The sequence below is a fragment of the Dysidea avara genome, chromosome 5 (assembly GCF_963678975.1).
Source record: "Dysidea avara chromosome 5, odDysAvar1.4, whole genome shotgun sequence".
NCBI lineage: Eukaryota > Metazoa > Porifera > Demospongiae > Dictyoceratida > Dysideidae > Dysidea > Dysidea avara.
Window position 1 is genome coordinate 41,113,444 of NC_089276.1, and position 23,765 is coordinate 41,137,208.

Genomic DNA, 23,765 nt, shown 5'->3' on the forward strand with positions numbered 1-23,765 from the left:
CATTGTAATTTCATGGACCAGCTGGACTGGGAATCACTTGAAAATAGACAAACAAATTTAACCTGTGTTTGAAGTGAAGCATGTGAAATGTTACACTTAAGAAATCCTAGGATTCTTAGGTGGTATGTAATTAATGTGAGTGTTCCATTTCAGGTCTGACTGGATACATTGAAATTACACACACATCCTGGTCCAAATCACGTTTGCCTGGTGGCTACGGGCATGGTTTCACATGCGGCTTATAATAGAGATTTGGCTGATCTTGGAGTTTTGGCATTTAGCCTGATTCAAGGCTAGCAGTCAGACACATCCTTGAATTGTGCAACAGATAAAATCAGCTCCCTATTGAATATGGCATTAGTCCACTGCACCAGCTGTTAACATATAAATAACTCCATGCATACACTTCAGTGATGTTTGCAGAATATACCCTCCTTGCGGTCTGCCAAAATATTTGCTTCAAGTTTTAATTCAGCTGGCTCTTTCCTGTTACCAGTATCTTCCTGCTTGCTTTATTTATTCACTGACTTATGACTTGAAAGACCGGCCCAGACTGTTTTCTAAAGTCTAAATAAGAAAAACAGCTCACATAAAGTTCCCTTCCTTATGGATGAACATCACTGATACAGCTCATCCCACAATAATACTTCGTTACTAATGACAACCAACAAAAACCCACAATCGATCCGTTAATTCTTTTTATCTTATGTTTAACCACCCACTGGAGATGCCACTGCTAACTTATAAGGGAAGTTTCAGCAATGGTAAGTTGCAAGCTTCAATTTGAGAAAGCGTTCCGTTCCGTGGTTTAGTCCATCATTCCGTTCCGTTCCATTCCGTAGAATAGTCCCCACCAGAAGTATGTGTCTAATATTTTCGTTCGATGGATTCACGAGTGGGTTGAATGTTGTTTGTGCGCATTCACTAGCAACCCCTTATGATACCGCGTAGTAGTGTACATAATTTACAGTCATTTGCGTGTCAGTTTAATACTGGTAAACTTGTGACGAAGGTTTAAAAAAAATCATTTAGTGACTGATGGGGGGCAAATGCCCCCCCTTAGCTACGCCTCTGAGACAAGTATCTAGTATCACCCTCCTCTACAAAATTGTTCATAATCTCATTGATATATCTCCAGTTGATTTAATCCCTGTCACTTCTAACACCAGAGGACATGATCAAAGGCCATAGCAAGAGTGTTGTGCCTTCTGTTGAAGCTATCTCCAGGGGCGGATCTAGGATTTATAAAAGGGGGGGGGGGGGGGGGGGCTAACTCAAGGTACTAATCTCTTGGGTAGAGGTGTGCGAAGCATGCTGGAACTAGGGAGTCATGCCCCCCCTCCCCCCAGGAAAAATTTGAAAAATAGATGCTAAAATAGTGCAATTTGGAGACATTTCCACATAAAATCCATAATATTTTCTGCATGTAGATATTTTATGTACTGCCATTAGATTATAGGTATGGCTCTCTGAAGCATTTTACTAATGGAAAAGTTTGGGTAGATACAGACAACCAAGTACATGATGCACCCCTCTCACAATTGCACAACACTGAATAGGTGCATGTTAGAATAATAATGTTGAAAGTGGAAATATTTGAACAATACAAGATTAAATCTGAAAGCATTTTCAATGGAAATTGTGTACCTGAATTAAGTATTGCCACACATATTAACTACACAAGTAGATGAATGTAGCCCTTTAAACAGACCATGCACTTCATTGCATGGGCAGATTTGGAAAAATTTCATAACAGAACCAACTACATGTTTCCAGTGAATGTTTTATTAGAGTAGTTAGCTGACTGCTCTATTAGAGTATCTCGATCTTGTACACCTCCAATGCTGATCCGGGTCCTTGTTGCATAAACTTTAGCATAAATCCACTGATAATACCTTGGAAAGATGTTTATAAGGTGGTTTATGAGTATTTGTATTATTAGTGATCATATAATTATGCTAAGACAAACTTTCAATGTAATACTCAGTATATTGATCAAGTGAAGCCTAAATATGAAGGGGGGGCTTCAGCCCCCAAACCCCCCGCCCTGGATCCGCCCCTGATCTCTCCCTCTCCAGTAATGAATAGTCTAATAGGCACCCCATAGGTGTTCTTAAGAATAGTTGCAAAGGATGGACACAGAATTGAAATGTTATGCAGAGCACTTTGGTGATTAACCTGGTTGAAGGCATTACTGGCATCAACCAGTAAAACAGCATCAGTATTCTCACGTGCAAATATTTCTCTCATGGCATGGATAGCAGCTTCTGCTCCAGCATCATGGCCAGCACAAGTCTGTAATGCACCGGCAGCCAAATGAATGTCAGTATGAACAACATAGAGAATAGCTTTAGCAATAATTCTCCTTGAAACATCACCAATCCAGCCTGCAAATCCCAATTGGTTGTATTCCTGGTTTCTTGTCAAGTGGAATAAGCCAACAGGCAACAAAAGCCATACGTTCTATGGGATCAACCTCCTGTGTACACAAACGTTGTGCCACAGCAGCTAGAGAGTTATATAAACTATAACTGATAAGCTTATTAATAGTTTTAGCATGCAAAACAAGCTAGGGGGCATGCCTCCAGGAAATTTTGAAAATTAGACTCTAAGATTGAATATGAGAGCAATTTTACTAGAACAAGCTTATACATAGCCTTACTAGACTACAAACTGATAATTATAAGCTAATTGACAGTTGCATGCCAACCTATCGGGGTCTGGGGGCATGCCCCCTAAGAAAGTTTTGAAAATTAGACTCTTTGAGATTGAGTATGAGAGTGGTTTTACAAGAACAAGCTGACTACAACTAAAGGGCTACTAACTGATAAGCGTAATGACAGATGCAAAACATGCCAAGCCAAGAGGTCTGGGGGAATGCCCTCAGGAAATTTTGAAAATTAAGATTAAATATGAGAGTGATTTTAATAATTTATTGGATTGTTGCTGCTAGGGCATCCTAAGTTTGAATTTTTACAGCAAGCTTTCTTCCAAATACATACCACCTAGGAAATTTTTGTACCCTATGCCAGACTGATTTTTTAACATAATAATTATTATGACTGAATATTTGCCTGATTATTGTAATAGGGTGACTGTTCTATTAGAGTATTTCGATCTTATGTAGAAGTCACACAGGCGCCTTTTATTAAAGATATATTATGAGTAATGGTTTGCTGCCACTGCTGCACTAGAGTGCTATGGATCTCATTGAGCAGAGCTTGGATGGTATCTCTTATACTGAGGATTCTTATGTATCTTCGAGTCTACAGGGAAGATTTACACTGTTGTAACTTTGTTTTATTGTAGCTATGTGTGGATAAGTAGCTATGGGGCAACTACTACTGTATGAGGCCCCTGGAGACCCCTTTGGTGCCCCTTACAAAGTGGGGCCCGGGGCAAAATGCCCCAGTTGTCCCCCGCCCCCCCTGTCGGCAGCCCTGGATGCAGGAGTTGAAGACAATTCTAGAGGGCCTATCAAAGGTGGTCTTGCTTAAAACCACAATTGTATCTGAAAATTAACCAATTCGATATTCTATACTTCTCAGCAAGAAACACACACGACTTCCAACAGTTTTAACCCTAAGCAAACAAATCCAGCCATCTGCTACCACCAAGGTGATGAACAGACCCAATGAAGGAGACAGTAAGTTCAATGTGGTAGCTAATAGATAAATGTAGCAAGGGAACACCTAGGTGTGAGAGATTTAATCATTACTCAGATGAAGTTACAACTATAGTCACTGAAGCTGTATACAAAACACTTGGACTAATTCGGCGTACTTTTGCCTCCACCCATTCACCTTCTACATCGGTTAGACTGTATGTATCATTGGTAAGATGACAGTTACTCTACTGTATGCAAGTTTGGCGTCCTCGCTTAATGAAAGACATTTTAAACCTTGAAAGAATTCAACGTTGTGCAACTAAATACATCTTGAATGATTACACTAGTTGTTACAAAGACTGCTTGATAAATCTGAGGCTCCTCCCTTTAATGTACACATTTGAACTTCAATACATACTGTTTGCTATTAAATCTATCAAATCACCAACTAATCAGTTCAACATCAATAACTACATCACCTTCAACTCTACCAATACTAGATCAAGCTTCAGCAACAAACTCTTGCTACCTCAACATCTTACATAACAACATATCGCAACATTCTTATTTTCATCATTTACCATCCCTATGGAATGCCATACCAATTCTAGACTTAAGCATGTCAGTTTGTTTGCTGAAATCTAAACTGAAATCATATCTGTTAGTCCAGTCATTTTATGAAAAAGGGGTCAACCTTAAACTAATTACAACACAAATGGTTTCAACAGTTTTTAGCACAGAAAAATGTGCTCTACAATATATCACAAGTCCTGGAAAATACCATAAGGGAAAGTGACCTTTTGCATGACCTTTTAAGCCATTTTTAGCAAAAAAAATAGGATTGTTTTGTGCTTCTATTTCAGCTGTACATTATCCAAACTATTTGCATTTGGTATCAAATGATTGCTCTTACTATAAGGAACAAGATGACATTGTTTGGTATCCATAGCTTAATTTGTTCTAAAGTTATCATCATTTTACTGAACAAAACTAACGTTATTTAGTCCCGCCCACGCACTTAATTAAAAATTGCTTTAAGCTATTTATTGCTTGTCTAATGATAGTTTTCCCATGGAAAGGGACTATTTTTATAACAGAGGGTCATAATGAAGACTAGAAGGTGCATGTGTTACCATGGAAACCGAGAAATAGCATAGCTTTATATACAATTTGGTTGTTTTCATTCTTCATTGTCATGAAGATGGATTTAATTCTTTACAACTCCAAACCTGACACTGTACAAATTAAGTTAGTTACATACACAATGACACTTATTATGATAAAATTGTACCTTAACCATGGCCATGGCAGGGGAAAATCGTGTATATAAATGGTAAGTTTCACTTTAATTCAGTGTTGATATCTGTATCATCTTCTTCATAGATTGAGGTATCTGAGTTGTTCACTTGCAGTTACCACAAACAGAAGAGCATTTCACGTTGTATATCTTGCAAGTGCATCTCATGCCGCTCCAGTCAGTGTGGCAGTTACATCTAATCATTTTCAACAGCTCATCTGGAGCAGGTGATAAATCAGTTAGCACAGGCATCAGTTTTCCATCATAGTCTTTCCACTCCCATGCAGTGGGCTGCATTTCACTGACATCACCTTTCCACTCTTGTGTTTGGAAATGTACACAGAAACTGTGATATTTAGCAGCAGCTGAAGTAGGTGGCAAAGTTTGTGGAAGAACAAATGTAGTATTTTTAGCTACCTATTCACAAAAATGCTTGTAGCGGAGAGAGTTTAATCCTTCCTTTAGATTTCCACTGTATAAATCCATGCCATTAGTGCTTGTAATTGCTCTCTAGTGTTATTCCAGTTCTCAGTACTGGAACTAAAATAATTACAGTTCCAGCCCTTTTATTCCAGTTCCTAACTGGAACCTGAACAATAATTTTGCTTTCCTTAAGACTGGAACTGGACCTAGAACTATAAAGAAATTGTATCAAGTACTGGAACTGAAATTGAAATTGATCATAACCATGCAGTTTTTGCCAATGAGATTTTATGCTCTCTATAAGACCTGAATTTTACCTGCTCACTGAAACAATTAACTGATTAGCTATAATATTAGAAGAGAATGCCAAATGCAATGCTGGCTGAGTCACTTTGTTATGTCTGGTTCAGAGTTTGATAATTAGCTACAGGCCTAGGTCTTTTAGTACCACCCTATAATAGTGTTAGTTATAGTTGTTGGTGTAATGATGCTGATAACTACAGTATTAGCTACATTCATGAAACTATTAAATCTGGCAAGACTAGCATGTAACTTAACAGTCAGTGTCCATAATTCATTATGGATTTTTGGTAATACTTGTTACAATAAGTGTTGTTCTAGAAATTGAGAAGAATAATTCTAAATGTCATGGTTTTCGGAACTGGAACTAGAACTATAATTCTAAAGGTTATGGTTCCAGAACTAGAACTGGAACTGTAATTTTAAAGATTATGGTTCCAAAACTGGAAGTAGAACTGTAATAACTAGCTGAAATACTGGAACAACACTATTGCTCTCCTGCAGCCATGATGTCATGTGTTGTAGATGTTGCTGCACTGAACACTCTGGCCTGCATTTGAAAGTATTTACTGGACTTTACCTTTCCCAATGCTATATAGCTGTGATGTTGTGTCACATCCAAGTATCATATGTAGGAAGAGAATGTTGTTGAATATTTCAAAGCCAAGTTTCTCTTGACATCAGTTATGTTCCACACCCTGGATTTCATAGTAGCTTTCTTTGGCTCTGGTGTAAAAATATGTTGTGTGATTCCAACCAGGCATGATAGCACAACAATACAAGAAGATTGGTATCATTACCAACTAACACAGTGTCTGCTACTCTGGCTAATTCCACTGCTTTTTGTACAATCATCACATCAGCATCTCCTGAAGCATACGATTTCTTTCCAAGAAACAGCTAAGCATATTAATGAACTGCTGCTAGTTGGTGCTGTTCAATAAAAAAGTTCATGTTCAGCTTTGTATCTTTGGTGAATGACACAGCCACTCCAGAGCATCCTTTGGCTCTCCTCAGATGTACCATATTTTTTGTTGATGACTTCTCACGTGTCATTCACCAAAGACATGAAGCTGAACATGAAGAAGGGAACTTTTTTATCAAACAGCATTAACAAGCAGCAGTTTATTAATATGCTTGGCTACTTCTTGGAAAGAAATTGCAAAGTATGCTATGCTTCAGGAGATGCTGATGTGATTTTTGTACAGAGTAGCAGACACTGTGCTAGTTGGTGATGACACTGATCTTCTTGTATTGTTGTGCTATCATGCCTGCTTGGAACCACACAACATATTTCTCAAACCAGAGCCAAAGAAAGCCACTATGAAACCCAGGGTGTGGAACATAACTGCTGTCAAAGAGAAACTTGGCTTTGAAATATGCAATAACATTCTCTTCCTGCATACGATACTTGGATGTGACACAACATTAGGCCACTCCAAACAAATTCTCTGTTTCCCGTCCACCGCCCGCATGTGGTTACTGCCAGCACTAAATATTCCATTATTCCGTATTCTTCTATTGTTTACCGGTTATTCTTGCATACTGATAGGCTCAGTAAAACAGCGTCAGCTCACGTGTCAGCAGTGCAATCAAGTCAGCACAAACTTCACGATTGTGTTATTTTGCAACTTACAAAGGAAAAAATAAGCTTAAGCGTGCTTTTAAGCAGCCTTTTTGGCTGTTCCAGGCAAATAATGGCTTGAAAAGCTAGCCAATCTTATAATGAAATAATGGAAATGGACCGCTCGCCCGCATGCAAATATGCCTGAGTCCAGGGTGGGAAACGGAGAATTTATTTGGCCTTACAGCTATATGGCATTGGGAAAGGTAAAGTCCAGTAAATACTTTTAAATGTAGGCCAAAGTGTTCAGTGCAGCAACATCCACACCAAATGACATCATGGCTGCAGGAGAGCAAGCACTAGTGGATTTATACAGTGGAAATCTAAAGGAAGAATTAAACTCTCTCTGCTTACAAACATTTTTGTGAATAGGTAGCTAAAAGTACTACATTTGTTCTTCCACAAACTTTGCCACTTACTTCAGCTGCTGCTAAATATCACAGTTTCTGTGTACATTTCCAAACAGAAGAGTGGAAAGGTGATGCCAGTGAAATGCAGCCAACTGCATGGGGGTGGAAAGACTATGATGGAAAACTGATGCCTGTGCTAACTGATTTATCACCTGGTCCAGATGAGCTGTTGAAAATGATTAGATGCAACTGCCACACTGACTGCAGCAGCATGAGATGCACTTGCAAGATATACAATGTGAAATGCTCTTCTGTTTGTAGCAACTGCAAGGGGAACAGGCTGCACCAACTCAGATACCTCAATCCATGAAGAAGATGATGCAGATACCAACACTGAATGAAAGCAAAACTTACCATTTATATATACAAGATAATAGATTTTCCCCTACCATATGCATATATGGCCATGGTTAAGGTACAATTTTATCATAATAAGTGTCATTGTGTATGTACCTAACTTAACTTGTACAGTGTCAGGTTTGGAATTGTAAAGAATTAAATCCATCTTCATGACAATGGAGAATGAAAACAACCAAATTGTATATAAAGCTATGCTATTTCTCGGTTCCATGGTAACACATAGACCTTCTAGTCTTCATTATGACCCTCTGTTATAAATATAGTCCCTTGCCATGGGAAAACTATCATTAGACAAGCAATAAATAGCTTAAAGCAATTTTAATTAAGTGCGTGGGCGGGACTAAATAACATTAGTTTTGTTCAGTAAAATGATGATAACTTTAGAACAAATTAAGCTATGGTTACCAAACAATGTCATCTTGTTCCTTATAGTGAGAGCAATCATTTGATACCAAATGTAAATAGTTTGGATAATGTACAGCTGAAATACGAGCACAAATCCTATTTTTTTGCTAAAAATGGCTTAAAAGGTCACTTTCCCCTTATGGGATTTTCTGGGACTTTTGATATGTTATAGAGCACATTTTTCTGTGCTAGAAACTGTTGAAACCATTTGTGTTGCAATTAGTTTAAGGTCAAACTATAAAATGACTAGACTATGTGGGATCATTTCTTGAGAAACTTTGATGAGAATAACAACTACACTCTACATTACTTATGTCCATGTTCTAGATGTCACCAAACTAAACCTTCAACTACCAATTTTAATCACTTATAATCTTAACTATGTATTTAATTAAGTAGTTAGCATTAATTATATATATTTTATGGCTGTTGGTTGCAATGGCGGATGCAGGATGGGGCATTTGGGGCAATCCCCCCCACTTGAGGAGTAGCCTGGCATAGCTAGCTAGCTACTTCTTTTGACTAAATACTAAACTTGTAAAACTCATGAAAACATGCTTTTTATACAAATTCACCTAAAACCAAAGCAAATCAGTTAAACTAGGCTGTAGCTATGAAACAGCACTTTTGTGTGTACTAAGCACCTCTAAAGTAATAATTGTAGTGCCACTTTAAACACACCAATAGCCTTTTATGACTTCACAACATCTGCAAAGGCCAAAATAGCAAAATCAGCAGTGAGACACTACTAAGAGGGGATTATTTGCTGTTTCAAAATTGCAGCAATGAACAAGGGAATCTGGCTCTCCCCAACTACTTGCAACTTAGCCTATTTGTGCCCCTCCCCTTGCCAGCTCCTGGATCCGCCAGTGGGTTGCTACCAACAGACCTTTGGTTTTTTACACCATGAAGCTGGAATAAATAAATAAAACTGAAAGCAGTATAAATCCTGTAGCTATAAGAGACATTTTAAGACTGGTAAAAATTAATCAGAAACCTCGACCAATACTTGTCAGATTCAACACAGCTATTGATACATCTCGCACTGCTATTTTGAGTACAGGAGGATGAGAAACTAATAATTAAGTTTATGTGGCCTAACTGTAATTGTGTATTAATGTGTTTTTGCACTGCAAAAGATTTGCAGTAGCATGTTCTTGTATTACAGAAGATGTGCAGTATATGTTTTGTACTGTGGAATAAGTGCAGTAACATGTGCTTGTAATGTATTGCAAAAGAAGTGCAGTAATGTGTACTGTGAAGACATGCAGTACAAGCATAGACTTGTAATGTGTACAACGTGTGCATTGTGTAGACGTGTAGTACATGGAAGATATGCAGTAATATTCACGGGGTCAGCAACGAAGTATAAATCTCATAGGCCATTGAAGAAAATCTGTAAATCGTAAATCTCTAAATTGGTCCACATTTCTGTAAATTTCTGCTTATCTATGTATACTAACAGTTTGATAAACTTATTTTGCTTTTTTGACAAGATTTTCAGCATAAATCTTCACTATAAATCTGTGTAAATCTTAAATCTTGTAAATCTCATAAGCGATTTTTACCTATTTGCGGACCCCTCTGTGATCTTGCATTGCAGAAGATATACAGTAATGTGTACTACTGTGCTTGTACTGTGGAGACATGCATTTATCACAGGAAAAAAGTGACATTTCCAAAAATCAGCATGAAAATGTACAGGAAATGTAACTGTTGAATTTACTATATCAAACCTGGTGTAAACCTGTATACTGTAAATGTCTAAACAAAGTTGCTAAACTGCCTACAGAATTTTACTATAAAGTGTATTATGTAGTAGAGTTCCACAGGTTCTAGGGTTCTAGAGGTTCCATGGTTCCAGAGGTTCCAGGGTTCCGGAGGTTCCAGGGTTCCGGAGGTTCCAGGGTTCCGGAGGTTCCAGGGTTCTAGAGGTTCCAGAGGTTCCAGGGTTCCAGAGGTTCCAGGGTTCCAGAGGTTCCAGGGTTCCACAGGTTCCAGGGTTCCAGAGGTTCCAGAGGTTCCAGGGTTCCAGAGGTTCCAGAGTTCCAGAGGCTCCAGGTAAAGTAACCATTACTCTATAGGAGTAACACATGCTCAGAAGGTGGTGTGACTTATTCTTCAGAGTAATGGTTATTCTCTTCAGAGTTTATTTACCCTCCAGAGTTGTTAAATCCTTTCTACCCTGGGAAGTCTTTAGAGTGGTGGTTACTCTTCATTTGTAATAGTGTAGAGGTTCCAGAGTTCTTTATAGAGGTTCTTTATAAATAAAATATGTAGTTTTTTTGTAAACTACTGAGATCACTCGATAATTTAACCTCAACTTACAAAACTTTTACCCAGGATGCATACCCCATACACTCTAGATTTACATGTTTTATGTACTATAATATAGCAATAATAAATTAATAATATAAGTGTGATTACACTGATATGTCTTTCTATGCATAATTTAAGTTAGGGCCTACCATCACAAAAAAAACATAAAATTTCTGTAGTTGCCCATACCATCCATGGAAGATCACTATTTTGTAACAACAACAGTAAATACTGTTGCAGTTGGCACATTGTAAAGTTTTTGAACCGGTATTGAGATAATATTTTGTGTGTGTATACATGTGTTAGCTATGATGACATTGTTGATGTTGATCCAAGAAGGAAATTCCAAAAGACTATTCTATATTGATAGGAGAGTATATTACAGTGGAACTGAACACCTTGAAGCCAGGGGTAGTCCATAAGTATGAAAATTCTGTATCTCTGAAACTGTGTATAAAATTAATAACCTAAAAATACCATTACTATCATTTACCCTAATAAAATAGTCACCACTCTAATAGAGCAATAATCTGGATTAATCTGGATAAGTGAAGTCTACATAACTGAGGTTTCACTGTAATAAATCCTTAATGATAACTTGAATAGCGTAACCTGGAATATATAGGCCTGAAATATATAGGCCTGAAACACAGCATAATTATGATACTATGTGCATTCTTTGCAATTGCTAAAAAGTATGACTTAAAATTTCCTTAAGATTCAAACTTGTACACCTAATTTTCACAAGTTTCATTCCCCAAGATCCCTAGCTGGAGCATGCTATTCATGCTGAGTGTGTTTCACACACTAGTATACGTGCATCATCTCATGGTCAAACATAAGCACTGCAAGGTCTAGATCTGCCTCACCTATTTAAAATTTATATGCCCCTGATGAGGCTCATATTATAATTATTATTCTTTAGCCCACTGGTTTCTATTATAATTTCTTCAGGTTTGATGAGCACTATCCCAATTACAAAAGAAATGTTACTTGGCACGTTGGTGTCCTTTTCCTACCAATCAAAACCTTTATATTCTGTCTTGTTGCATGTGCTGCAACCTTGTCAGCATATGGCTGGAGTAGGGTAGTAAAGTTACCATTTCAGACAAATTACTATAATATAGGAACAAGACTGGTTGTGAGAGTGTATGTGGTTCAGGTGTACTCTAGCAATTACCATCTTATAACCGGCCACTATGCTGACTTCCCAATGTAGGTGTTCTCTATAATAACTATATACCTTTATAGATGCTAAAACTCTCTTACATAAAATTGTTATTATTGTACATAAGATTAGATCTACTTTATTGAAATTATTTATACTAGCATTGATATAGGTACCTAGCTAACTTATCATATCTGCAAAAATTAAAAACCAACTAATGTAATGGAAATTTTAATGCAATGCTGTTCATACCTGTTGAAAATCATGTATGTGAACACATAAATCCATGTATAAAGCTAAGGGAATTGCATGTGCACATAGTATTTTACATACCATTGAGTACTACCTGTTACCAACCAACAATTTTAGTTAGTAACATAACAGAAAACACTAAGCATTTAGTTGTATTTTATATAAATCATGGTATAAAAATTTAGTGATTACTTAAATTGGTATGGGTAAGCTACATTATTCTATGCCACAATTGCATACTCATTGCAAGTGTGCACTGTAATTATTACATAGTGTTTGAATATGGTATAGCTATAATTTACCCAGTGGAGAGAACTTTGACATTAAAGAAGCTTAACATTGTCCAATTATGTGTATGGCTTTAACCCTAGTTAGCCACACCCTTTCAGTATAATACACTTAAAGTTAAGCATGCACATACTGAAAAGTTTGGTAAGATATTGCGTGCATGCACATGCTACATGGTGGACATTGGTGTTGCCAGTGACATTTAGGTGTAGTGAAAGCACAAATATAAAGTGTGATTTTGAAAAAGGCGCATGTAAAATGAGAGGAAAAGATGACACACTCAGTGAAAGAACACAAAGCAAAAAAACAACCAGTAACTTGCTCAGTTCTGAAATGTAGGGCATACACCAAACACAACCACATTTTATTGTTTTTGTACCTGCAATATTTTTTTGTTTTGCACAAAGTTAGCTAGGTGATAGAAAGTCATTGGTACCTGTGCATGCCCTGCATTTCCTATAGTTAGATTATTTCAGTATACTTGTAAGCTTTAACGCTTTTATTAAAGCATATCTATAGCAGCAGTATTGAAACGATGTCATGCTGTAGCACTAAATCCAAGTGCTACCATACAACTTTCTATAGCACTATCCATTTGTTCTATTGTAAATTAGTGTAACTTTTGAGTGGAAATGTATACATGCACTTAGTGAAAATGTTAACATAGCTATATACAGTGTGAGATTAAAGGTTACATATGTAGTGACATGATAATGTTGTACCAAAAAGGTTTAGAATAAGAGAAACAAGGAATGCAAAAAATGCCAAAAATATGTTATAACCAAAGATTCCCAAAGTAAAGTAATGCAATCCAGGCAGGGCTCAAACTCATCACCTTACCATAATTGTAAAAACTGAGCTATACAACTCATGTGTTTAGATGGTGAGTAAACATAATTATAAAGTCATGCATAAGATGACTGTTTTAATAGGTTTTCACCATGTGGTTTACACAAAAATTCTAGCAGCACTCTTGCATTCAACGTGCTGTAAATGACAAACAGCAGCAGTTAGAAGCAGTTTAACAAGCTTGGTGAAGTTAAATGACGAGCACTTCATGAAGTACATTCAATACATGCAGTGGTTAAGCACTAGAAACATTATTTCTAACAAATGGCTCCGTCAGGACCTAGACAAGAAGCCAAACTAGCAGTCTGTTTATACAAAATGTTAACAACTAGTTTGACAGTCCTGATTTTTGGTTCAGGAAAATATCGCCATTAATCAGCAAAACTATGCATGCACTTACAAGTGTGCCAGTTGCTAAGTGTGTTGTACTTTTGTTATCTTGTACTGTTACATGTGTTTTCTTGTACCTTGTACCTGTCCAGTCAGCAAGCTATGATTCTCCCAACAATTTAAGCCTGTTACCAGCTGATACACAACACAACACCAAGCCCACCTTAATTACGTAATAAAATTTTTGTTTGACAGTTGCTCAGTATCCCATAACCTTAAGGACTGAATATCTGCAAGTACATCTGCAGGTTTAAGCACTTCCTTACTTTATATTTGTACATACATATGATTCCTAATGTTTTTTTTTGTTGTTGTAATTGTTTGCTTAGTAACATTGTTATAACTGATGAATCTAAGCATACAGCATCAAAAGAAAGTGGACTGTTAGACAAATATTTTGTCTAACACGTATGTCCCAAATATCAATTAATAAACAGCGAATTTGGCATTTTGTTTTGTATACCGTCTAGCAGTGAAAAAAATCGATCCCATGATCTTATATATATATATATATACATTATTGAGTTACGTTGGTCTGAACGCATCAGCCACACAGTTATTGAGTTGTTCAGCAAAAATTCCAATAAATAATTTTTAAAAATATTTTTAAAGCTACTTGTTTTACAAGTTTTTGTCGCTTGGATTCCTTAATTCACTGTATGCTTATGCTATCCATAAGTGAACATCTTTGGTAAGCATTATACTCTGCTTATTGATTCGGTGATATATGATATGCCAGTAATTTAAAGTTCCTTAGTTATTCAAAAATCTAAGTCACTACAGCTGAGCAATCCACATGAGTAAACACAGTCTGCTTGGATTGACAATTTAATATATTATTTTGAGGTGATACAAAGTGTACTGTAATTTGCTTTATCATCGTGCAAAAATTTTTATAATAAATTTTTTTGTTATTTTCATATGATTTACGTGAATGACTGCTCTATTAAAGTAATTCAATCTGGAACCTCTGGAACTTATGGAACCTGTGGAACCCTGGAACCTCTGGAACCGTGGAACCTCTGGAACCCTGGAACCTCTGGAACCTTGGAACCTCTGGAACCGTTAACCCTGGAACCTCTGGAACCTCTGGAACCCTGGAACCTCTGGAACTCTGGAACCTCTGGAACCTCTGGAACCCTGGAACCTCTGGAACCCTAGAACCTCTGGAACCCTGGAACCTCTGGAACCTTTGGAACCCTGGAACCTGTGGAACCCTGGAACCTGTGGAACCCTGGAACCTGTGGAATCCTGGAACCTCTGGAACCTCTGGAACGCTGGAACCTCTGGAACCCTGGAACCTCTGGAACCCTGGAACCTCTGGAACCTCTGGAACCCTGGAACCTCTGGAACCTCTGGAACCCTAGAACCTCTGGAACCCTGGAACCTCTTGAACCGTTAACCCTGGAACCTCTGGAACCTCTGGAACCCTGGAACCTCTGGAACCTCTGGAACCTCTGGAACCTCTGGAACCCTGGAACCTCTGGAACCCTAGAACCTCTGGAACCCTGGAACCTCTGGAACCCTGGAACCTCTGGAACCCTGGAACCTCTGGAACCCTGGAACCTCTGGAACCCTGGAACCTCTGGAACCCTGGAACCTCTGGAACCCTGGAACCTTTGGAACCCTAGAACCTGTGGAACCCTGGAACCTGTGGAACCCTGGAACCTGTGGAATCCTGGAACCTGTGGAATCCTGGAACCTCTGGAACCCTGGAACCTCTGGAACCCTGGAACCTCTGGAGCCCTGGAACCTCTGGAACCCTGGAACCTCTGGAACCCTGGAACCTTTGGAACCCTAGAACCTGTGGAACCCTGGAACCTGTGGAACCCTGGAACCTGTGGAATCCTGGAACCTCTGGAACCCTGGAACCTCTGGAACCCTGGAACCTCTGGAACCGTTAACCCTAGAACCTCTGGAACCTCTGGAACCTCTGGAACCCTGGAACCTCTGGAACCCTGGAACCTCTGGAACCCTGGAACCTCCGAAACCCTGGAACCTCTGGAACCCTGGAACCTCTGGAACCTCCGAAACCCTGGAACCTCTGGAACCCTGGAACCTCTGGAACCTCCGAAACCCTGGAACCTCTGGAACCCTGGAACCTGTGGAATCCTGGAACCTCTGGAACCTCTGGAACGCTGGAACCTCTGGAACCCTGGAACCTCTGGAACCCTGGAACCTCTGGAACCTCTGGAACCCTGGAACCTCTGGAACCTCTGGAACCCTAGAACCTCTGGAACCCTGGAACCTCTGGAACCGTTAACCCTGGAACCTCTGGAACCTCTGGAACCCTGGAACCTCTGGAACCCTGGAACCTCTGGAACCTCTGGAACCCTGGAACCTCTGGAACCCTAGAACCTCTGGAACCCTGGAACCTCTGGAACCTCTGGAACCCTGGAACCTCTGGAACCCTGGAACCTCTGGAACCTCCGTAACCCTGGAACCTCCGTAACCCTGGAACATCTGTAACCCTGGAACCTCTGGAACCCTGGAACCTCTGGAACCTCTGGAACCCTGGAACCTCTGGAACCCTGGAACCTCTGGAACCATGGAACCTCTAGAACCCTAGAACCTGTGGAACTCTACTACATAATACACTTTATAGTAAAATTCTTTAGGCAGTTTAGCAACTTTGTTTCCTAAAACATTGGAAGTTTCATCTGTCTGTACATTTCCTCTGCCAAAATAATTTGACGTGTTGTTAAATTTCCTGCATGCATTCAGAAATTTGACATTTACATGAGATTTCCTTAGTCAAGGACACATGGCATGCAGTGACATTTCCTACACTATCCAGAAATTTAACATTTACATTATATATCCTAAGTCAAGCACACATGGCATGCAGTGACATTCCTACACTATCCAGAAATTTGACATTTACATGAGATTTCCTTATAGTATGTTCACGTTGAGCTGAATCCTCAAAAACGTTTAATAACTCATGGATGCAATTACACACGATCTTGAAATTTGGCTCATTTGTAGTACTGCTTGACACGCTAAAATATTTCAAAATCTTTTTGTTCACATGTTTGACATAATATTTACGGCAAATCAAAATTCATTTCCTATGGGGAAGCCATATAAGTACAGTGCCCATTACAGCCCTTTCCCGAACTTGTAATAGAGTCAAACCGTACGTGTCTGTTGTTGACACCTTTGCTGTTACCAATAATCATCTGGTTGGCTGAAATGCTAACTCTGTTGAGAAAACATCCACTTTTAATTTTTAGCTATTTTTCAGGATTCAGCTCAACATGAACATATTATAGTCAAAGAAACATGGCATGCAATGACATTTCCTACACTATTCAGAAATTTGACATTTACATGAGATTTCCTAATTTAAGGACACATGGCATGCAGTGACATTTCCTACACTATTCAGAAATTTGACATTTACATGAGATTTCCTTATTCAAGGACACATGGCATGCAGTGAGATTTCCTGTACTATTCAGAAATTTCAATGAGATTTCCTAAGTCAAGGACACATGGTATGTAGTGAAATTTTAGTCCGAGATTATCATTCCAGCTGCTGTCATACCTGACTACTGTAACACTTTACAGATTAAGATAAGGTCTTGGTGTACAATTTATACGGTACATTATAGAGGCCAAGGACACGTCATGTAAATTTCAAGAAATATCAAGACACACGGTAGTGTGTCGTGCAGCCCAAGAAGCCGGCGCGCCACACCGTGAGTATATTGACAGGAAGAACGAAAACGTCATTTTCACACCTTTGTATCTCGGTGATCACTTATCTGATTGGAACCAAATTTGCTACACAGTTGCCCGCCAGCCAAGGGAGTCTACATTCCAAATTTGAAGGAAATCGCTCCAGCCATTTCCGAGATACGAGCTGCCAAAGTTTCGTTTTTTTTTCTTCGTTTTTTTTTTTTTCTTCTTCTTCTTCTTCGTCTTTTCGCACACTTGCAAAAAATGCTATAACAAGCAAACGCGTACTCCGATCGCCTTGAAATTCGGCACACAGAAAGGGAGTCCAAAGGCGAATCCTAGCATCAACTTTGGTACAAATCCTATGAATGGTTCAGGAGTTATGACCGATTATTCGCGTAAAACAAGATCGATTTGTTGTCACGCCTACAGGGTAAACCGCTTCATGGAATGAGTTGAAAATTGCTATGTAGATGGAGTAACCATCGTAGGAGTGCCTTTTGGTGGTTTGAAAGGAATCGAGATAAAGACCACGGAGATATGACACAAAACCCAACCTGTGTCACAATTACGCGATCGATTTTTATGAATAAAAAACTATTAGTTTTCACGCCTACTAGGCAAACCGCTTAGAGCAATGAGCTGAAAATCGGTGTATAGCTGGAATAATCTTCATAGAAAGTCCTTGCAGTAGTACAGAAGAATCGGTTTACAAACCACTGAGTTATGATTCGAAAGCCAACTCCGTGTAGCAAATGCGAGATCGAGATACTCTAATAGAACAGTCACCCTAATAGAGCATTCGGCTAATTTATTTACTCCATTATAGAATTTTATTACATCACAAGTTATTCTGTAGGGAGTTCAGCTGCAAACAGTTAATCTTATAGACAGTTCAGCAAGAAGACAGTCACCATGTGGAGAGTTAAGCAAATATACCACTATAGAGATTCAGAACATTACAAGTCACACTGAAGAAAGTTCAGCTATAAACAAGTCATGCACTGTGTAGAGAATTCAGCTACAATTAAGTCACTCTCTAGAGAATTCAGTTGCACAGAATTCTGCTACACACAAGTCACTGTGGAGAGAGTTCAGCTACAAACAAATTACCCTTTAGAGTGATCAGCTACAAACAAAACACTTTGCAGGGTGTTCAACTGCAACAAATCAATTACCTTTAGAGCGATCAGCAATGAACAAATCAATACAAATCTACCTGTAGAGAGATCAGCTAGAAACAAATCACCCTGAAGAGAGTTCAGCTACAAAAAATCACCCTGTAGAGACATCAGCCAGAAACTAGACACAATGTAAGGAGTTCAGCTACAAGCAATCACCCTGTAGAGAGTTCAGCTAAAACAAATCAACCTGCAGAGAGATCAGCTACAAACAAATCACCTTATAGAGAGTTCAGCTACAAACAGATTACCTGTAGAGAGATCGGATCAACCTGCAGAGAGATCATCCATATACACACAAATCAACTTGTAGAGAGATCAGCTACAAACAAATCATCCTGTAGAGAGATCAGCTAGAAACTACACACAATGTAAGGAGTTCAGCTACAAACAAATCACCCTGTAGAGAGATCAGCTACAAACTAGACACAAAGTAAGGAGTTCAGCTACAAGCAAATTACCCTGTAGAGAGTTCATCTACAAACAAATCAACCTGTAGAGCAATCAGCTAGAAACAAATCACCCTGAAGAGAGGTCAGCTACAAAAAAATCACCCTGTAGAGAGATCAGCTAGAAACAAATCACCCTGAAGAGAGGTCAGCTACAAAAAAATCACCCTGTAGAGAGATCAGCTACAAACAAATTGCCCTGTAGAGAGATCGGCTACAAACAAATCAACCTGCAGAGAGATCAGCTACACACAAATCAACTTGTAGAGAGTTCAGCTACAAACAAATTACCCTGTAGAGAGATCGGCTACAAACAAATCAGCCTGTAGAGAGTTCAGCTAAAACAAATCAACCTGCAGAGAGATCAACTACAAACAAATGACCTTATAGAGAGTTCAGCTACAAACAAATCTCCCTGTAGAGAGATCAGCTAGAAGAAGTTACCTTGTAGAGAGTTCAGCTTCAAACAAATCACCCTGTAGAAAGATCAGCTAGAAGAGGTCACCTTGTAGAGAGTTCAGTTACAAAAAAACCACCATGTAGAGAGCTCAGCTACAAACTAGTGACCTTGTAGAGACATCAGCTAGAAGAAGTTACCTTGTAGAGAGTTCAGCTACAAAGAAACCATTTTTTAAAGAGCTCAGGTGCAAACAAACTACCTGTACAGAATTCAGCTACAAATAAATCACCCTGTAGAAAGATGAGCTAGAAAAAGTTACCTTGTAGAGAGTTCAGTTACAATTTAAACCACCATGTAGAGAATTCAGCTAAAAACTAGTGACCCTGTAAAGACATCAGCTAGAAGAAGTTACCTTGAGAGAGTTCAACTACAAAGAAACCATCATGTAGAGAGTTCAGCTACAAACAAATCTACCTGTAGAGAGATCAGCTAGAAGAAGTTACCTTGTAGAGAGTTCAGCTTCAAACAAAGCACCCTGTAGAAAGATCAGCTAGAAGAGGTCACCTTGTAGAGAGTTCAGTTACAAAAAAACCACCATGTAGAGAGCTCAGCTACAAACTAGTGACATTGTAGAGACATCAGCTAGAAGAAGTTACCTTGTAGAGAGTTCAGCTACAAAGAAACCATTCTTTAAAGAGCTCAGCTGCAAACAAACCACCTGTACAGAATTCAGCTACAAATAAATCACCCTGTAGAAAGATGAGCTAGAAAAAGTTACCTTGTAGATAGTTCAGCTACAAACAAATCACCATGTAGAGAGATCAGCTAGAAGAAGTTAACTTGTAGAGAGTTCAGCTACAAAGAAACCATCATTTAGAGAGTTCAGCTTCAAACAAATCACCTGTAGAGAGTTCAGCTACAAACAAATCTCCCTGTAGAGAGATCAGCTAGAAGAAGTTACCTTGTAGATCGTTCAGCTACGAACAAGTCACCCTGTAGAGAGATCAGCTAGAAGAAGTTACCTTGTAGAGAGTTCAGCTACAAAGAAAACACCATGTAGAGAGTTCAGCTGCAAAGAAATCACCCTGTAGAAAATTCTGCCAGAAACAAATTGCCCCGTAGAAAGATCAGTTAGAAGAAGTTACCTTGTAGAGAGTTCAGCTACAAAGAAACCATTCTGTAAAGAGCTCAGCTGCAAACAAATCACCTGTACAGAATTCAGCTACAAACAAATCACCCTGCAGAGAGATCAACTAGAAGAAGTTAACTTGTAGAGAGTTCAGCTACAAAGAAACCATCATTTAGAAAGTTCAGTTACAAATAAATCTCCCTGTAGAGAGATCAGCTAGAAGAAGTTACCTTGTAGAGAGTAAAGCTACAAACAAATCACCCTATTGAAAGATCAGCTAGAAGAAGTCACCTTGTAGAAAGTTCTGTTACAAAGAAACCAGCATGTAGAGAGTTCAGCTACAAACTAGCTACCTTGTAGAGACATCAGCTAGAAAAGTTACCTTGTAGAGAGTTCAGCTACAAAGAAACCATTCTGTAAAGAGCTCAGCTGCAAACAAATCACCTGTACAGAATTCAGCTACGAACAAATCATCCTGTAGAGAGATCAGCTAGAAGAAGTTACCTTGTAGATAGTTCAGCTACAAACAAATCACCCTGTAGAGAGATTAGTTAGAAGAAATTACCTTGTAGAGTGTTCAGCTACAAAGAAACCATCATGTAGAGAGTTCAGCTGCAAAGAAATCACCCTATAGAAAATTCTGCCAGAAACAAATTGCCCTGTAGAAAGATCAGTTAGAAGAAGTTACCTTTTAGAGAGTTCAGCTACAAAGAAACCACCTGTACAGAATTCAACTACAAACAAATCACCTGTACAGAATTCAGCTACATACAAATCACCTGTAGATAGTTCAGCTACAAACAAATCACCCTGTAGAAAGATCAGTTAGAAGAAGTTACTTTGTAGAGAGTTCAGTTACAAAGAAACCATTCTGTAAAGAGCTCAGCTGCAAACAAATCACCTGTAAAGAATTCAGCTACAAACAAATCACCCTGTAGAGAGATCAGCTAGAAGAAGTTACCTTGTAGATAGTTCAGCTACAAAAAATCTCCCTGTAGAGAGATCAGCTAGAAGAAATTACCTTGTAGAAAGTTCAGCTACAAAGAAACTATCATGTAGAGAGTTCAGCTGCAAAGAAATCACCACTGTCCAAATTTCAAGGCAATAGCTCTTTCCAATCTGAAGTTATCAATTGTCAAAGTTGGCAAATTGGATGTGTGTGGAAGACCCCTTTTCGCAAATCCGATCACATATGTATTATATATATAATTTGTACATTTACTGATAAAATATTTAAAGTACATCTACTTCATCTTTTCGTCTTCCTGTAGTAAAGAAAAAAAACATAGGTTAAAAAAGTCCCAAAGCTGGCCATAGGCCGGCTTTGGGGTATACAAATACAAAAAGAAATGAAATCTAATCCAAAACAGCCAAGCTGTAAAAAAAGTGTGCGGCCCTCAGGGGGCACAAAAATTCACCTGAATTGTCGTTATTAAAATTTTTACCATTAACCTACCATCACAGCCATTTCTTGGCCGCCACCTTGGATTTCACATCTTTTTTCACCATAGCCTTTCTGAGGGCCGCACACTTTTTTTACAGCTTGGCTGTTTTGGATTAGATCATATTTACTGGACATTTCCTACATTAACAGGAAATGTGGTAACCCAAACCCACAATGAAATAATACCTTGGTAATATAGGTTTCTTATACATTTTGCAAACTTTATTAAAGTAGGTAAGTAGCTATATATAGTTGTAATGTACTAATGCTGTCTGTTCCTTGCCATTTAGGAAATGTCATGTGTCCTGAACTGGTGGAGAGGGTAATGCACACTTGGTACCATACTGATACCGTCCCCCATCTATACTCTGTTTAGGAAATGTGTTGACATTTACTGACATTTCCTAGACAGGAAATTTGCATTTTGACACTACCTATCCTGAGTGCAGGAAATGCAAAGAGATTTATGAAAATTTAATCTTTCTTGTGTTCCAGAAATGTCAGTAAATTTCATCTATCCTGCATTAGGAAATGTCAAGAAATACCATCAATACTGCTATTATGTCATGGAAATTGTGCCCTATACTACTTCAGGAAATGTCAAGGAAATGTGCAAATTTCATGAACACCAGAAATGTACAGAAACATGGAATTTCTGTACATTTACTGTGGATTTCCGAATACCTGAAATGCAGCTTTTCTTCCTGTGTATGTGTTCCATGTACTGCAAAAGTGTGCAGTAATATGTGCTTGTATTGCGGAGGATGAGCAATAACTTAATTGAGCCATTACCATGTGTGCTATTGTACAGTACTCCTCTCCCTTATAGCTGGGAATGTGAACCTTTAGGATGTCATACATCATTTACCCAAGTTTACACCTAGTTTTCCTTCCTTGAAACTAAAAGATTCAGTAGTGTGTGTAGTTTAAGGCCTTATTCTGTTGTAAGCCAGGCTGTGCACTTACCAATACCCCAACAATTGGGTCACCATCAACCACTGATGTCTCAAGCTAAGTGAACAGCATGACAATTCTATGTGACATAAATGTCATGACTAATATCACTGGAAGTACATACAATACACTTTTAGAGGATGTAGTGGTTACTCTTGACCCTTCTTGAATTTACCTTTGGAGAGACAAATTAATGGTTGACTTTGATCCTGAAACAGATATTCAGAATTTACTGAAATATTGTGAGCACATTTATTATAAAGTACACAGAGAAAACAAAGAATTGTATTGGAGGAAATAAGCTGCCGCACATTTACTAGTAGGCAGGAAAAGTTTTGTACTTGTTAAACATTAACATAATGCGGTACTTTGTTAAACTGCGTTTCAGCAAAAGCTGGATTCTTCTTTGTTATAACAGAATACTCTGTGTAGGATGAAGTTGGTTGAAGACTGATGTTCTCATATTTTGGTGGATGATTATCACTTGTCTTATTGGCCAACACTGTTGATTCTTGAGCTGGTGTCTTATCCATTGTGTCTGGATTGTTGACAGGTGATGGTGGATTAACGCTGTTTGTTGAACCTGGTAGAAGACTTTTGTTCTCATCTTTAGGTGGATGATAATCACTAGTCTTATTGTTGGGCTTGTTGACTGGTGTTGGATTAACCTCCTCATATCGTCCAGGTTTAGGCGCCATGCGATGTTGTTTTTTAGCACTAAAAGCAGTGATGATACACTTCAAACACTGCTTGAAGTTTCTTAGCTTACTAGGGTGGTATGTCCCCAGTACATGGAACAGTTAATTGTTTGTTATTTTAGTAGTTTTTCAGT

At 38.6% G+C, this 23,765-nt stretch overlaps 1 protein-coding gene and 1 long non-coding RNA gene across 2 annotated transcripts in view; one reads left to right on the forward strand and one right to left on the reverse strand.

Annotated features, from left to right (window-relative positions):
* LOC136255527 (uncharacterized) overlaps positions 1 to 23,765 on the forward strand; it is a 188,697-nt gene that overhangs the window by 117,628 nt on the left and 47,304 nt on the right. The gene's annotated exons all lie outside the window — the stretch shown is intronic.
* LOC136255525 (protein sidekick-1-like) overlaps positions 23,162 to 23,765 on the reverse strand; it is a 48,927-nt gene continuing 48,323 nt past the window's right edge. Inside the window, exon 12 of the mRNA XM_066048315.1 lies at positions 23,162 to 23,650. Within this exon, the coding sequence (XP_065904387.1) occupies positions 23,278 to 23,650 (373 nt within the window). The 3' untranslated portion in view covers positions 23,162 to 23,277. The remainder of the gene's footprint in view (positions 23,651 to 23,765) is intronic.